Source organism: Anomaloglossus baeobatrachus, chromosome 7, assembly GCF_048569485.1.
Source record: "Anomaloglossus baeobatrachus isolate aAnoBae1 chromosome 7, aAnoBae1.hap1, whole genome shotgun sequence".
In the NCBI taxonomy this organism is placed as follows: Eukaryota; Metazoa; Chordata; class Amphibia; order Anura; family Aromobatidae; genus Anomaloglossus; species Anomaloglossus baeobatrachus.
In genome coordinates this window covers 147,570,729-147,588,184 of record NC_134359.1, presented here as the reverse complement: position 1 = coordinate 147,588,184, position 17,456 = coordinate 147,570,729, and the positions used below count along the sequence as shown (strand labels likewise).

At 46.8% G+C, this 17,456-nt stretch overlaps 1 protein-coding gene across 12 annotated transcripts in view; it reads left to right on the top strand.

Moving 5' to 3' along the window:
- OSGEPL1 (O-sialoglycoprotein endopeptidase like 1) overlaps window positions 1–17,456 on the top strand; it is a 1,349,050-nt gene that overhangs the window by 152,543 nt on the left and 1,179,051 nt on the right. For 9 of the 12 annotated variants that reach the window (XM_075317740.1, XM_075317741.1, XM_075317747.1 and 6 more), the window contains one exon: window positions 8,147–8,534. The exons of 2 other annotated variants lie outside the window; for them this stretch is intronic. In XM_075317740.1, coding sequence (XP_075173855.1) covers window positions 8,147–8,534 — 388 coding nt within the window. Of the gene's footprint in view, window positions 1–8,146; window positions 8,535–13,989; window positions 14,101–17,456 lie in introns of those variants that run through there. One more of the 12 variants, XM_075317751.1, reaches the window with a different exon arrangement.

Sequence of the window (17,456 nt, the reverse complement as noted above, 5' to 3'; positions counted from 1 at the left end):
GGGCTTGCCGTGGAGACAGGCACCTGGCAGATTTAAGGAATTCCAGGTTACGATGGTCTGTGAGAACTACCACTTGTTGCGCTGCTCCCTGTAAGTAGTGTCTCCATTCCTTAAAAGCAGAAATAATCGCCATCAATTCCTTGTCCGCAATGTCATAGTTCTTTACTGCAGGGGACAACCGGCGAGAAAAGAAGGCACATGGGTGCAAGAGACTCTTGTCTCCAGTCCTCTGTGAAAGGATAGCCCCTAATGCATAATCGGAAGCATAAACTTCCAGAATAAAAGGGAGTGCGGGATTCGGGTGTATTAGTATTGGCGCTGAGGTAAAACAAACCTTGAGACGATTGAAAGCTTCCTGGGCGGACCACACGAACTTCTGCCCCTTTTTGGTTAACCGTGTGATAGGACGGACGATCTCTGAAAAGTTGCGGATAAAGCGTCTGTAAAAATTAGCAAAACCGACAAAGCGATGTACCTCCTTGATGTTTCGCGGTTCCGGCCAGTTTGGAATTGCCCATATCTTGCCAGACTCCATGTTCAGTCCCTGAGGAGAGATGACATATCCTAAAAATTGTATCTTTGAGCAATGGAATTCGCACTTCTCCAGTTTAATATACAGGTGGTTATCCCTCAGACGGGCAAAGACTGTCTTGACGTGCTCCTGGTGTTCCTGTAGGGAATCAGAAAAGATCAAGATATCATCCAGGTAAATCACCATGAACTGGTCCATTATATCCCTAAAAATATCGTTGACTAGGTGTTGGAAAGTCGCAGGAGCGTTACAGAGTCCGAAGGGCATCACTAGATACTCATAATGTCCATACCGACATCTGAACGCTGTTTTCCACTCGTCCCTGGGACGTATGCGGAGTAGATTATATGCCCCACGGAGATCCAATTTAGTAAATATTTTGGCCTGTCGTACTCTCTCCAATAGTTCAGGAATCAACGGCAACGGATACCGGTTGCGGATGGTTCTTAAGTTCCCGGTAGTCGATACAAGGTCGCAGAGTCCCCTCTTTCTTCTTCACGAAAAAGATGGGTGCCCCCGCTGGTGAGGTAGAAGGTCGAATACCCTTGGCTAGGTTTTCATCGATATAATCTTTCAGTGCTTGTAACTCTGGGGCGGCCAACGGGTAGACATGACCAAACAGGATTTCTGCCCCTGGGAGTAGTTCTATGGGACAATCTGACGGTCTATGCGGGGGAAGCCGATCTGCTTTTTTTTTTGTTGCATATATCTGCGAATTCATTATAAACCGGGGGTAGAACAGGTACCTGTACAGTGTCCTCCGCGTTCTGTGTTACTGGAACCGGTACAGTAGGACTAATGGTCGGACCATTCTGGGGTGGGAAGGATATTTCTTTAGTCTCCCAATCGATGACTGGATTTGTAGACCGCAGCCAAGGAATTCCTAACATTATCGGAAAATGGGGAGAAGAAATCAACATGAAAACAAGGGTCTCCTGCTGACCTGGTTTCATCACACATTCAAGGGGGTACTGTCTCCCGATCAACTGGTCCGGAAACTAATGGAGAACCGTCTACCGTCTCCATGGTAACCGGTGAGGATCTTTGTTGAGTCTGGATACCGTGTTTCCTGGCAAAAGAAGAGTCCATGAAATTTCCCCCCTGCCCCAGAGTCTATCATAGCAGATGTAGGAATTAACTGTCCCTCCCACTGAATCTGAATGGGAAGCGAGCAATGGGTGTATTTCCCTTCCGGGTCCTTAGGTGAAGTTGCCATCAGTGTCGAGGGAAATACCGCATCCATGTGTATACTTGTTTCAGAGACGTCGGACTCTGCGTCCTTGTTGTCACACTCTGCCACTGCTGCCAGTACCTTATTCGGGTGATTGGGACGTTTTGGGCAGTCAATCAGAAAATGGTCCGATTGACCACAATAGAAACACAAACGTTCACGGAGCTGATGTTCACGACGTTCATTGGTCTCTCGCCTTTGCAGAGAGTCCACTTGCATAGGAACATCCTCGGCCTCCCGTGGCGTCTTGTGAGCGGGTTCCCTAGAAGGAAAAGCAAGGTCAGTTACCCGGTTTACAGCTGCCCATTTTTCCTGTCTGCTTTCCGTCAAGAGGGTATCAATACGCACACAGTGTCGGAGAAACAGTTCAAAATCCTGTGGAGATTCGGCACGAGCTAACTCGTCCTTGATGGTACCGGACAGATCCTTTCTGAAAACTGACAATAGCACATTGTTTCCCCAGTCGGTGTCTACCACTAACCTTTTGAACTCAGTGGCGTATTCGATGACAGACCGCTTTCCCTGACGTAAGGAAAGCAGCCGATTCAGCGGTAGCACGGCGATTAGGATCATCAAACATTTGTGCCATGGCTGTTAAAAAATCATCCAGGTTATTTAAACTGATATCACAATTCTCAATCATAGGATTAGCCCAAGCCAGTGCTCGTGATGTTAACAACATGATTATGCATAACACCTTTGACCGGTCAGACCGGTAATAATCGGCATGTACATCAAAAAAACAGTATACACTGATTAACAAACCCACGGAACTGACTTCGATCGCCACTGAAACGAAATGGAGGCAACTTAGGCATACCGGGAGCTGATACGGATGAAGTGGGGGGGGCTTCCTGAGCCTTCACTCTGGCTTGCAATTCCTGAATAGCCGGACCAAGTACCTGGTGATTGTGGCCCAGCTGTACCTCCACATCTCTAAGTTTAGTTTGCACCGCCTCCATCTCCTGCTGCAAGGAGTTAAGGCCCCGTCACACTAAGCAACATCGCTAGCAACATCGCTTGTAACGAACAACTTTTGTGACGTTGCTAGCGATGTTGCTGTGTGTGACATCCAGCAACAACCTGGCCCCTGCTGTGAGGTCGTTGGTTGTTGCTGAATGTCCTGGGCCATTTTTTAGTTGCTGCTCTCCCGCTGTGAAGCACACATCGCTGTGTGTGACAGCGAGACAGCAACAACTAATGTGCAGTGAGCAGGGAGCCAGCTTCTGCTGAGGCTGGTAACTAATGTAAACATCGGGTAACCAAGAAGCCCTGTCCTTGGTTACCCGATATTTACCTTTGATACCAGCCTCCTCCGCTCTCACTGTCAGTGCCGGCTCCTGCTCTGTGCACATGTAGCTGCAGCACACATCAGGTAATTAACCCGATGTGTGCTGTAACTAGGAGAGCAAGGAGCCAGCGCTCAGTGTGCGCTGCTCCCTGCTCTGTGCACATTTAGCTGCAGCACACATCGGGTTAATTAACCTGATGTGTGCTGTAACTAGGAGACTGGGGGCTGGTCACTGGTTGCTGGTGAGCTCACCAGCAACTCGTGTAGCCACGCTCCAGCGATCCCTGCCAGGTCAGGTTGCTGGTGGGATCGCTGGAGCGTCGCAGTGTGACATCTCACCAGCAACCTCCTAGCAACTTACCAGCAATCCCTATCGTTGTTGGGATCGCTGGTAAGTTGCTTAGTGTGACTGGACCTTAAATCATGGAGAAAAGTTGATCTACTTGTGTCTCCATCATTGCCCCAGCGAAATCCTCTTTTTGGCTTGAGTATAATGTAATACTATAGTATGAACTGAGGATTTCGATAGCGTTAGGGCAATGACAACCAGAGACAGGGTCTTGGTGCAAACAAGTTTTATAATCTGCAACCAATAAATATGTACACAGAAAAGAACATACACACGGTATATACCTGCCAGGTTCAGAGCAAGGGGAACTCCCGGGACCGTGCACCGGACTCCCCCAGGGAGGCCACCAGGAGCGCACCCCTATACAGGGGCTGTCTGGCGATCACCCCAGAAGGCCTAAATGTGCAGCAGCCGGGACACAAAAGGGCAACAGGTTGTAGTCCAAAAATGTCCGTACGTGATGTGGAACGTGAGTCCTAGAGCGGATATGAACCCGAAGGAACCGGGCAGAAGAGCCGACCAGTGACTGCAGATGGAGTCCGGGCCAGCGAGGGCACAGCTTGATGAGACCAGGTGGAGTCCAGAGCCGGTGTCTGGTATTTTCAACAGGATCCAAATACAATCCGGAACCAAGAGCAGCAGGGCAGGAGTAGACAGGAAGCAGTCTACTCAAGCAACTAGACTAAGCTTAGGGGCGGGCTTTTAAACAGATGAACAGGAAGTAGGGCAACAGAACAGAAAACTCCATGTTAACAAAGGGCAAGATCCTTCAAAAGCAAACTGGAAATCCCGGAACACTGACATGCAGTGGAGCTATTGGCAGTTGCAATACGGACGTCCAGGGAGATAACGGGATTTAGGTGTGGAGCAGTGGAGCAGAAAATATCATTATATGCGGATGACCTTCTTATATATTTAGACAGGGTACATCTCTCAATTTTGCCGGCAGTGGATATCATTCAAGAATTTGGGCGGAGGTCTGGCCTTCGGATTAATTGGTCCAAATCGGCTTTAATGCCGATAGACTCTCTCCCGGTGGATTTCTCGGACTTGCAGATACCGGTTCCTGTGGTCCGAGAGTTTAAGTATCTGGGAGTAACTGTTAGCCCAATTCCGAAGGATTTTCAGGCCCTAAATCTGGAACCCCTGTTGCAGCGGTTCAAAGCAAAGGTACACACCTGGTGTCGCTTGCCGCTATCAAATATCGGTAGATCCAACTTAATCAAAATGGTAATGATGCCACAATTACTATATCTTATACATAATTCTCCAGTGTGGATACATAGGGAATTTTTTGCAAAAATTAATACATTATTCCGGGAACTTATCTGGAAGAAAAAACAGGCTAGGATTTGACTGGAAGTGCTACAGCGGGGAAAGGAGGAGGGAGGACTGGCTGTACCAAACCCATATATATATATATATATATATATATATATATATATATATATATATATATATTATATAGCCTCCCAGATGCAACATCTTAGGGGCTGGGGCAAAGAAGGAGCGTATGGTAATATTGGTGATGTAGTGAAAGAGGGATCGGTGTGGAAATATCTGGGTTGCCATTTGGATGTAGGACAAAGACAGATAAATGGGGCACGATATCCCACGTTGGCTATGATATTTGGGGTATGGGAAAGAGGTAAGTTTCTTTTGAAGATAAATGGGCCTACGGAGTTCTGGCCACTGTGGCGGAACCCGGATTTGCCAGAAATTTTAAAAATTAGTTGTGTTCAGAGGATGGGAAGATAAGGGATCCATTTAGTGTCACAAGTACTACAAAATAATATTCTTAAGAGATTTGAGCAATTGAGAATGGAGTTTCACCTCCCGCATGTCTTATTTTATCAATACTTACAGCGGAGGCACGCACTGGAAAGACAGAGGAGGACAAACCCGGTGACAGTGACACATAATCAAACATTACATATGCTACTTACATCTGAGTCCTCTAAAGGCCTTATTTCTGAACTATACAAAAGATTACTATCCATCTGGAGACATACCAACTGACTGTTAAAAGTAAATGGGAACGGGACGTTGGTCCCCTGACGGAAGACCAGTGGTCCGACATTCTAGAACAGGTCCCTAAACTGGCGGTCTCTGAGTGCCAAAGGCTGTCTCAAATATATCTCATCCACAGGGTATATAAAACTCCCAGCCTATTATTCAGGATGGGACTTAGACCAAATGCCCAATGTGTTAGGTGTGGACAGGATGATGCCCATTTGATGCATGTTATGTGGGAGTGTGGACACATTGGTGATTTCTGGAAACAAACCCTGGGACTCATAGACCAAATATATCATATCACAATACAACCGTCGCCTCATCTATGTTTGTTGAGTCTGTGGGAGGGAGGAGTAGACCCGGACTCTCCAACAGCCCTGGGAATAGCCCTTATCCTGTATCAAGCAAGAAAGATACTGGCATACCATTGGTTAGATCCTCTACCACCAACATTATCAGAGCTTAAAAATAAATTAAATAACGTCATTAGATTGGAAAGGGGAGTTTATTGAAAAAGAAAAACACTGAGAAAGTTTTACAAAATCTGGCAGCCATGGATGGAGTTGCCGGGTCTCCCCTCTGGGGCACTAGTACAGAATGCAATGTTGGACCAGTTACTGTTGTGCTTGCAGTGAATGGAATGTTTGGGGAGTAAAAGTTAAAACTAGTGTTTTACATGGCAAAGTGGACTTTTAGCAGCGCTGTGGAAGGGGGCCGGAAGGGTGTGATTGATGACTAAACAGGGAGAGAGGCAAGCGGGTATGGAAATATGATGCGGAGCGACACGGCTGATGGAGGAGACTTTTCTATTAGACTGAGGTATTATTGCATACTTTAACTTTTGTTTATCTGTGGAGCCATGTTGTTTGTAGGCTCAATTTATATAATTGTGATCTAAGAATTCCTTTTTTTTTTTTTTTTTTTTTATACAGCGGAAGAACCTGATTTATAGACAACATGTGTTTTTTCAATGTACCCCTTTTACTAGTTATATAGGATGCAATATATTTTCTCTGTATTGATTCCTAGTTGTTTAATAAAAAAAGATCTGATTTAAAAAAAAAAAAACACCCTAACAGCCAGGCCTCAGTTGTGACCCCTATTCACAGACTACAGGGAAACAGATCACATCCCCTGATGTGCGAGGGGAAGGGAGGGGAAGTACCGAGCAGCAACTCCAACATCACACTGAATTACAGCTATTGTGAGAATGGGAAACAGGACTATGGATCTCATCTTTAAAGTTTAAGAAGGCATGGTCATTAGAATATTTTTTTTTATCTCCTGGAGTACCTCTTTAAGTAATGTTTTTTTTTATTAAATACCGTATTTTTCGCTTTATAAGACGCACTTTTGTTCCCCCAAATTTTGGGGGAAAGTAGAGGGTGCGTTCTATAATCCGAATATACGGGGGGGATATATATTATAATATATATATATATATATATATATATATATATATATATATATATATATATATATATATATATATATATATATATATATATATATATATATATATATATATATAATATATATATATATAATATATGCATGCATGCATGCATGCATGCATACATACATACATACATACATACACACACACACACACACACACACACACACACATACACATACACATACACATACACACACATACACACATACACACACTACAGAGTCCAGGAGAGGTGGGAGCAGCTCTGGAGCGGTGCTGGGGGCAGGTGAAAGCTGCAGGCGGCAGCGTTGGATCTCCTGCTCATATAATATGCACTGCCGCTGTCCATCACCGTGGTGCTGAAACTGCACCGTGGTGATGGGCTGGGGCAGCGGCGCATATTATATCTGCCTGCGCCCTCCTTTGATGACACATGCCCCACCTGTGTTATATGGCCCCCATGCTGCTGCCCATAGTAAAATAAAACACTCTTTACTCACCTCCTCCAGCGCTGATCTCCCGGTTTCCCTCCTGCTGCTGTGATCAGGCACACAGAGATATCATCACTCTGCTGTGCCGATCACATGACCGGCACCAAGAACCAGGAAGTGGAGGAGGAGCTCAACTACACGGAGGGAGACATGAGGGAAGACAGTGCTGCCGAAGGTAAGGAAAGAGTTTATTTTACTAAAAGCAGCAGCATGGGGACGATCTCTAACACAGGGTGATGTGTGCCAGCCACAGGGGGCCGTGTGCAGCAATAGGGGGCAGTGTGCCAGCCACAGGGGGCCGTGTGCAGCAATAGGGGGCCGTGTGCCATCCACAGGGGGCCATGTGCAGCAATAGGGGGCCGTGTGCCAGCCACAGTGGGCCGTGTGCCAGCCATAGGAGACGTTTGCCAGCCATAGAGGATGTGTGCCAGCCATAGGGGACATGTGGCATCACTGGGGGACGTGTGCCAGCACAAGGGGGCTATGTTCAATATAAGGTGGCCATTTCCAGATTAAGGGGGCTAATTTTAGGATGGGGGGGGCTATGAGAGACATATACCCTCTATGATTTGTTAGACGGGCACTGGCATTATAAGACGGACCCCATTTATTAAAAAATTCTCTATTCCTTCACCAAATTTGGGGGTGCGTCTTATAATAAGGTGCGTCTTATAAAGCGAAAAGTTTGTAGAAAAATAGATATTATTAAATATTATTGCTGAAAAAATACATTTTTCTAAAGTTTCTTTGTTTTGTAAGTGTTTTATTTTTGTCATTTCAACAATTCTTCTCTTGTAGAACTGGAGGAATCATTCCAAGTGTGGCACAGCGACTTCATAAAGAAAATATTGACAGGGTTGTAAATGAAGCCGTTCGGTCTAGTGGCATCTCTCTTCATGAGGTTTCAGCCATTGCAACGACAGTAAAGCCTGGACTTGCATTAAGTCTTGGAGTTGGTCTTTCATACAGCTTAAATTTGGTGAAGCGTTACAGCAAACCCTTTATCCCAATACATCATATGGAAGCTCATGCATTAACAATTCGATTATTGCACCAAGTGGAATTTCCTTTTTTGGTGCTTTTAATTTCAGGAGGCCATTGCATCTTGTCCGTAGCTAATGGTATTTCAGACTTTTTGTTGCTTGGACAGTCACATGATGAATCACCAGGTGAAGCCTTGGACAAGGTATTGTTATTTAACATCCATTTTAATAAATATATAGTAATTTTTTACATATAGCAGTTTATTAAGGATAACAGAGTAGACTAAATGTACAGCAAATGTTTGCATATATTTTTTTCTGATTGGTGAAATACATAAATAATTGTTTTATGTCTTTTCAAAAGTCAGGTACAGTTAGGAAAGGAGCCATTTCTTGATGATTTTGACCTGCTGAATTCAAATCTGACAATTGGCTTTTGTTTCTATGATATCAAATACTTTCTTTTTACTGCTTTATATAATTAATACAATGAAACTCAAACCTATGCAAAACGCAATAGGTGTGCCTGGGTAGGGCTAAATCATTTCAATGCACTACTCAAAATACAATACAGTATGGCAAGAGTATGACGTGCAAAATTACAATATTTTATTGATAAAAGTGGATCGCAAACAGATAATTTAATAAAACGACCGTGTATTAAAATTAAGTATGGAGGGGCGTGGTCTGGACATGGCGCCTGCAGGTCGCATGTTGTGAGCGCTGCTACCTCGGCTCAATTCACCACCTTTCATCCGCACACGCAGACGAATTCTGAGGCCAGATGACTGGGAAGACGGGCCTCCGTTCCTAGGCACCTGCCGAGAGGACTCCCGTCCGTAACAAGCAAGCTATAGCTAAGTGCTGTAAGGATCCTGCACATCCCCCTCAGTAACAAGCTCTGCCTGTGATGGCGAGTGGGAGGTGTGCAGCTGTGATGGAGCTAGCCAGCAGTAGTTGTCCCCCTGCTTCTCCTTCCTGCTCTGCACACTGTGTGGGTAAGCAAACACCGGCTGCATTAACCCTGTCCCCACCAAAACCGATGGCCACATATGAAGATAATGGAGACCGGAGCGTGGTGGGCGGGGGAGGGGTGGATGCAGGGACACTAATCACGGAGAGCCCCTCTTCGCCTGAACTGTCACAAAGACAGAAATCTCCATCTCTTGTCCCAATCTACTCCAGTCACAGCATAATGTGACTTCATCCGCTACACCACAGCAAACCTATGCTTCGGTGGGGGGCTCAGGAGAGCCTGAAGCACATGGCAGTAACCTACCCCTCCCCCAACAAGGGACTGTAACTCCTGCAAATGTCTACAGTGGCGCACAGTTCTGAGATGGCTGCCCTGCGTCTCCAAATCAATGCTATCCCTATTAAAACAGACATGGAGGTGTATATCTACCGTCTGGAGGCAGTTTGCAAGTCAGAAATTCGCTCCCTAAAGGAGGGAATTAATACATTAACCAATTCTGTACAAGCCCTTGAGTCTTCCACACAAGATTTGTTTTCACAACAAAACTCACAACACCTAATAGATCAGCATACCCAGTACAGCCACCTCTTGTTTGATATGATAGAGGATGCTGGAAATCGTAACAGAAGGAATAATGTGAGACTACGGGGTCTTTCAGAATCTGTAGAACCTCAAGAATTAATGCCTACACTACAAAAGCTGTTTAACTCTTTGCTGGTGCGCCCCACTGAAACACGCATTGAAATGGATAGGGCACATCGCACGCTGGTTCCCAAGATTGCAGACTTTGAGAGGCCAAGAGACATTATTTGCAGAATCCATTTTTTTCAACTGAAAGATTCCATTTTGAGGAAAGCAAGAGAAAGGGGTACCCTGGATTTCAAGGGAACTCCTATACAGCTTCTAGCTGACCCCTCGTGGTCAACGCTAGCTAAAAGGAGAGCCCTGAAGCCATTATTGGAGATCTTACGCGACAAAGTCATCTCTTACTTGTGGGGCTATCCATTTCAGATCCAAGTTAAGAAAGTCTCTAATTTGATCGTATTACGCTCACCAGCTGACCTCCCGGACTTTCTCTTGGCCCTGGATCTCCCAGGGATTAAAGCGGGCTTTACACGCTACGATATCGCTAGCAATTGCTAGCGATATCGTATGCAAAAACACCTGCCCCCATCGTGCATGTGATTTTGTGTGATCGCTGCCGCAGTGAACATTATCGCTACGGCAGCGTCACACGCACTTACCTGGTCGGCGGCGTCGCTCTGACGGGGGAGGTGCGTTCGGCATCACAGCGACGTCACCTCGACGTCACTAAGCGGCCGGCCAATCAAAGCGGAGGGGTGGAGATGAGCGGGACGTAACATCCCGCCCACCTCCTTCCTTCCGCATTGTGGCAGGCGGCAGGTAAGAAGACGTTCCTCGCTCCTGCGGTGTCACACATAGCGATGTGTGCTGCCGCAGGAGCGACGTACCACATCGATAATCAACCATTACCGATTTTTGGTTTTGGGACAACATCTCCATGGTGAATGATTTTCACAGTTTTTGAGGTCGCTTAAGGTCACTGGTAAGTGTTACACGCTGCGATATCGTTAATGACGCCGGATGTGTGTCACTAACAACTTGACCCAGACAATAAAACATTAACGATATCGTAGCGTGTAAAGCCCCCTTTAGTTGCTGGACTGGCCGTATTCGGCTCCCCTGCCTCAGAGAGGGTCCCGTCGTGGAGGTATCCCCTCCTCTAACCAACCACTGGCACAGCGACAAAGACCCCAACGCTCGTCAAGGGCCTCATCCAATGGGTCATTAATCTTGGTTTTTACTGAGGTTTTAAAGGGAAGGTGTCGTCCAAAAAAGAAAAAAAAATTCAATAACTGAAAAAATGTAAGTATTAATGTTTTAATGTTTTGTTTAGATATTATTATTAAGTTTTTAATTGCGCAAAATATAAAAATAAATTAAAGAGTTTGATATTTTCCACTTTTAAACACTAAAGGGAGCAGCTTCTGAAATCCTACAGAAATCCTACTGTAGAAATAGCCTGAATTACAGCTGCAGTAAAAGTGGGAAGAATCTGCTCTCCTGAGTGTGATGTCACAGCTCCCCCTCCCAATCTGGGTGTTTCCAAGGGATAACAGATAATGAAATGTAGGATCACAGTGCGGAGCCATTTTGCTGGTGACCAGAAATGTCTAAAGTGTCACCAAGGACAGCAGGAGTACCACACAGGACAGGATTAGATATACGGCTCAGCAGACAGTATCACACAGGATAGGATTAGATACACAGCTCAGCAGACAGTATCACACAGGATAGGATTAGATACACAGCTCAGCAGGCAGTATCACATGGGAGAAGATTAGGTACACGGCACGGGGGGGAAACTGGGGGGGGTGTCATTGGAGACTGTAACAGCGGCGGTGGGGGGAGGGGCGCTGGTACTCACACCCTGTTCTGCACGCCCGCAGCAGCTGCAGCAAGGAGAGTGGGGGTGTATCATTGGAAACTGGAGACGGTAGCAGCGGCAGAGGGAGGAGCGCCGGTACTCACATGCACTGCAGGAACACGCACAAAAACACACACAGCTCTGCTGCATGCAAGCCGGCAGCGGGGGGGGAGAGAGGGGCTGGGTAGAGCGGGGGGAGGGGGTGTAATTGGAGACGGTAATGGCGACGGGGAGGGGAGGTGGCCCCGCGCCCCGTACTCGCACATCCCGGCAGTTGGCAGGGGTAAAGTGGAGCAAACAGCATACGCTGGGAGCTCCACAATGATGGTGCTGATCTCCTTCCTCTGCTGTGATCTGGACAGCCCAGGGGGCGCGTTCATGTCACAGCAGACACCTTCTCTAATTGTTACTAAATGGGGTCGGAGCCCGACTATCAGAGTCTATGCCCAGGGGGCTGCCATAAAGGAGGTGAGTAACTGTCGTTACAAACACCAAATCCAAGATGGCAGCCCCCAGTGCCTTCAGTAAAATTAGAATTAAATAAAAACTAAATAAGCAGTGATTTTAATTTTGTATTAAAAATACTTGATTTCATAATCACTATTTTTAATACAAAAATAAAAAAACGCGAAATTCTTTGTTTAAGTTTTATGAGAAGAGAAAAAGAAAAAGGGAGACTGTTACCCTAATACTGGGTGTCAAAATGTTATCTTTTTCTCCCCTTCTAGGCTGGACTACCTTCTCCATTGTTGCTCTCTGGCATGTAACTTGGGATGAATTATGATTCATATTACTATTATATCTCTCAACATCTCTTTACAATACTCTTTATGGATGAGATGAATTAAGCTGACCATTTACAGCTAAGACTGCATTAGATCAGATTAATCTTGACTTGAGGTCAAAGTATAGGCGGGATAATCAATTAACCGATGGTTATATATCTTTACCACCTGTGTACATAGGCACTGAATATTATGGCGGTGATTTAGCCGGCCCTAAGGCGACATAGTTACAGTCACCTCCCACACTAGGATGTGTTCTTAGAACACTGATTGAGACAACTCTCTGTTTTGTTTGGTCCTCTGACTTAGACATCAGGAGACTAGTAGAGATACGTCTTCTTTACTGTTTCTCTTTCTCTGGTCTCTTTATCTAATTTTTTTTTCTTTTCTTGCTCTTCTGCTGAACTATTCTTAGTGTTCCTGATCCTTTACCCTCCCTACCTCTCTCCCATACCTCCACCTGGGTGCCTTGGGAGTGACCTATCAGGGATGACAAATCTTAATCTGTGCTCTCTGAACATCAGAGGCTTTTAAAGGGAACCTGTCACCACTTTTTTGGCGTATAAGCTGCGGCTACCACCACCGGGCTCTTATATACAGCATTCTATTATACTGTATATAAGAGCCCAGGCCGCTGTGAGAACATAAAAAATACTTACCTAATGGTCGTGCGGTGGGCCATATGGGTGTCTCTGTTCTTCCGTGGCGGCGTCTCCTCTTTTGGCCATCTTCGTCCTCTTTCTGAAGCCTGTGTGCATGACGCGTCTACGTCATACACACTCGCCGATCCTGCGCAGACGCACTACAATACTTTGATCTGCCCTGCTCAGGGCAGATCAAAGTGCGCCTGCTCAGGACCTGAATGCCGGCGAGCGTAGATGACGTCGGACGCGTCATGCAGCATGGCTAGAGAAGAAAGAGGACGAAGATGGCCGAAAGAGGCGACTCCGGCACCGGAGAACGGAGACGCCCATATGGCCCACTGCACGACCGTTAGGTAAGTATTATAAAGTATTTTTTATGTTCTCACAGTGGCCTGGGCTCTTATATACAGCATGTTATAATGCTTTATATAAGAGCCCGGTGGTGGTGGCCGCAGCTTATACGCCAAAAAAGTGGTGACAGGTTCCCTTTAATGTCCTGGAGAAGAGATCCAGAATTCTCTATAATATGCTAAAAAAAAGAATTCATATCTTACTGTTGCAAGAGACTCATTTTAAGGCAGACCGTATACCTATACTTAATCACAGATATTACAATTCATGGTTTCATAGTGGCAATCCGCACGTAAAATCTAAGGGAGTCAGTATTGCTCTACATAAGACCCTACCAGCGCAGGTTCTGACATCCAAATCAGACTCTAAGGGGCGATTTATCTTTATTAAAATTTAAGATATATGAAAAGATTTTAACCATTGCCAACTTTTATCTTCCCAGCCAGGACCAAGCACGAATCTGCAAACAGTATTTAAACCTACTTTCTGATTTCGCTGAGGGCTCCCTAATTCTTAGAGGAGACTTCAACCTTATCTTTGACCGAACTGTCGACTCTTCCTCGGGTAGGTTCTATGTCCTTGCCGTGACTTCGGAGCCTTAGAAACAAGTTATTTGACATGAATCTCATAGACATCCGGCATGTCCTGCACCCTAAAACTCGTGATTATACTTTCTATTCCCCTGTGCATGATACGTACAGTAGAATACATTTCTTTTTTGTCAGTCACCATTTGCTCTCATATGACCCGGCCTGTAGTATTGATCCTATGATGTGGTCTGATCATGCAGCAGTCTCCATGTCCTTTACCCTAGCAGAGCTGATTATGGGGGAGCGATTATGGTCCTTAAACCAAGTCTGCTTAGGGATCCACTCTGTTAATCCGCTGTCAGGAAAACTATCTCAGATTTTTTTTTAATTCCATGCCAGCGATTTAACTCGTTTACCCCTCCAGTGGGAGACACTGAAGGGGATGGTTAGGGGGACCTTCATCCAGTAGGGGGCCAGAATTAAAAAAGATAGATCCTTCAATATAGACAGGCTAATGACGTCTATTCAACAACTGGAAAAGAGTCACAAACAGACTCAGGACCCCCACATTTTGGCAGACCTCCTTAAGGCTAGATCTGACCTGGGCTCCCTGGTGGATGTAGCATCTGCCCGCTATCTGGATCGGTCACTCAAGAAAATATATGTATGAATTCTGTATTAAACCTACCAGAGCACTAGCTAAATTTTCCCGTCGCCACGACAGCGCCACCAGAGAGATAGGTCCGCCCCTCATTCTGGACAGGAAACCCACTAAAATAAAAGGGTGGCACCTCTCCCATGCATCATTTCGGTTTCCTGTCCCAGGATGGGTGACCTAGAAGGGCTGTGGCGCTGCCACAGTGAAGGACGGCTTTCAGTTGGGGTCCTTGGTGTTCACATCAGGGGCCTCAGCTTCCTTTTTTTTCCTTTTGCCATTATTTTTGTTTTTTTGAGGCCAGGTCTGTGTCCTGCTCGGGCTATGCCTCGGTGGTTGTATATGCTGGCCTCCGGGTCTGTGTCCTGCTGGGGTGGAAGTCCCGGCAGTTGCATACGCCGGTACTGTTATGCCGGGTCTGTGTCCTGTGGGGGTGAGCACCCCTACAGTAGTATACGCTGGTTGCATGCCAGGTCTGAGTCCTGCTCGGGTGTATGCCCCTGCAGTTGTATTCGCTGGTCTCCGGGTCTGTTTCTTGTCTGGGCCTTCAGAATTCCAGCAGTTGTACATGCCGGTTTCACTTTTTTTGTTTGGGTTTGTGTCCCGTAGGCCAGAGCAGCTGCGGTTGTTCACGCCGGTTGCTTACCGAGTCAAGGGTTTCAAGGTTAGGATGTTGCTATCTCTGGCTGCGCTGCGGACTTCCAGGTCCTTACAGGAGGTGTCGCCAGACCGGAAGCAGTCTCTGCACATGCGCCGGGCCGTCGGGCAAGATGGCGCTGCCCACCGCTACTGCATGGTGGTAGCGTTTTCTTCCTTGTACCGACTCTGGCCTTACCTGGTGGATACTCAGAGCCGCGGATTCATGCAGGTGCTCTCAGCCATACCTCCCACTTCAACCCGGTGCGGTCTGTCAGGGTGATGAGTGGCGGTTTACTTCCTGGCTTCCTCTCGGTCTGTCCCGAGCATTGCTGGGCCTCTGGGCGGACTCTGCCTTCACGCCCTTATACTGACCGGGGGCATCCTGGCTGGCCGGTTTCCGATCTGGAAGCCAGCGCCTGTAAAGTTATGGGTGAATTTCTGCCACGGGCAACAATGGCTCCTCCAGCTTCGGTTTTTGATCCGGCGGCATCCCAGACTCAGGCTATCTGCCTGCTTCTGGGGTAGGGCATGTGTTTGGGATTTTTCCATTCTTTGAGAATGGCAGCTGCCCTTCAGCGCAGCCTCCTTATGGGCCTATTCTGGCTTCCGTAGTGGATTCTTCTGAGACCACAGTTGCATGGCTCTCAGGGGCAGTCTGATGCTTCTTCACTCCTCAAGCCTTATGGCCCTCACAATAGGGCTCAGACTGCTCGCCTCCCGGCTCTGTCCACTTGCTTGGCTCCCCCGCACCGCTTGCCTCTGGTGTTTCGTAGAAGCCATACTATAAAAAAAATACAAAGAAAACAGACTCCTCCCTTAGAGGTTTTCTTTTTGCCCCTTGGGACTGTGGGTCTTTCCTATTCAGGGTGGATTGGTCTCATTGTTTCTCGGCTTTGACCTTTCCTGCTCGCCCCTGGCTTTGAAGCCTCCGGAGCGGGCTGGTGCCTCCAAGCTTGGGCCTAGTGGCGCAGTGCGGTGTCCTAGTGCCTTGGTGCCTAGTGCCTCTGCTGTGCCTTGTGCCTCTGCTGTGCCTTGTGCCTCTGCTGTGCCTTGTGCCTCTGCTGTGCCTAGAGCCTCTACTGTGCCTAGTGCTTAGGCTATGCCTAATGCACATGAGGTGCCTAGTATCTATGATGGGCCTAGTGTCTATAGTGGGCCTGGTGCCTCTGCTGTGCCTAGTGCCTATAGTGGGCCTAGTGCCTATAGTGGGCCTAGTGCCTATAGTGGGCCTAGTGCCTATAGTGGGCCTAGTGCCTATAGTGGGCCTAGTGCCTATAGTGGGCCTAGTGCCTATAGTGGGCCTAGTGCCTATAATTGGCCTGGTGCCTATAATTGGCCTGGTGCCTCTGATTGGCCTGGTGCCGCTGCTGTGTATAGTGCCTATGTTGTACCTAGTGCCTATGGTGTGCCTAGTGCCTGTGATGCATCTTGTGCCTATTGCAAACGAAAAGAGAGGGGGGTTTGTCCAGCTCACCTGTCCTCCAAGGTGCACGAACCTGCCAGTCAGTCATGGCTGGTATACGAGCAAAAAAAGTAGTGAAGGAGTGGGCTCAGCACCAGTCCGGTAAAATGTAAAAAACTATTTATATCTCTTTAAAATTATCGTTTCTGGAAATACATCGCACAAAGATATACATGCACACAGGTGAAACTTAACGCGTTTCGGACCTATATCATAAAAACAAAAGTGTCCTTCGTCATGACTAAGGACACTTTTGTTTTTATGATATAGGTCCGAAACACATTAGGTTTCCCCTGTGTGCATGTATATCTTTGTGCGATGTATTTCCAGGAATGATCATTTTAAAGAGATATAAATAGTTTTTTACATTTTACCGGACTGGTGCTGAGCCCACTCCTTCACTACTTTTTTTACCTTGTGCCTATTGCCTATCTTGTGCCTAGTGACTTTGATGTGTCTTGTGCCTCTGTGACTGCCCTCGTGCCTGGGCTAGTACCCCTGTGACTGGCCTCGATGTTGTGGCCTCTCTACCAGAGCCTAGTGCCTCTGTTGCTTGTGCCTGGTACCTTTTGTACCGGTGCCTAGTGCCTCTGAGCTTGTGCCTAGTACCTCTGAGCCTATGCCTAGCACCTCT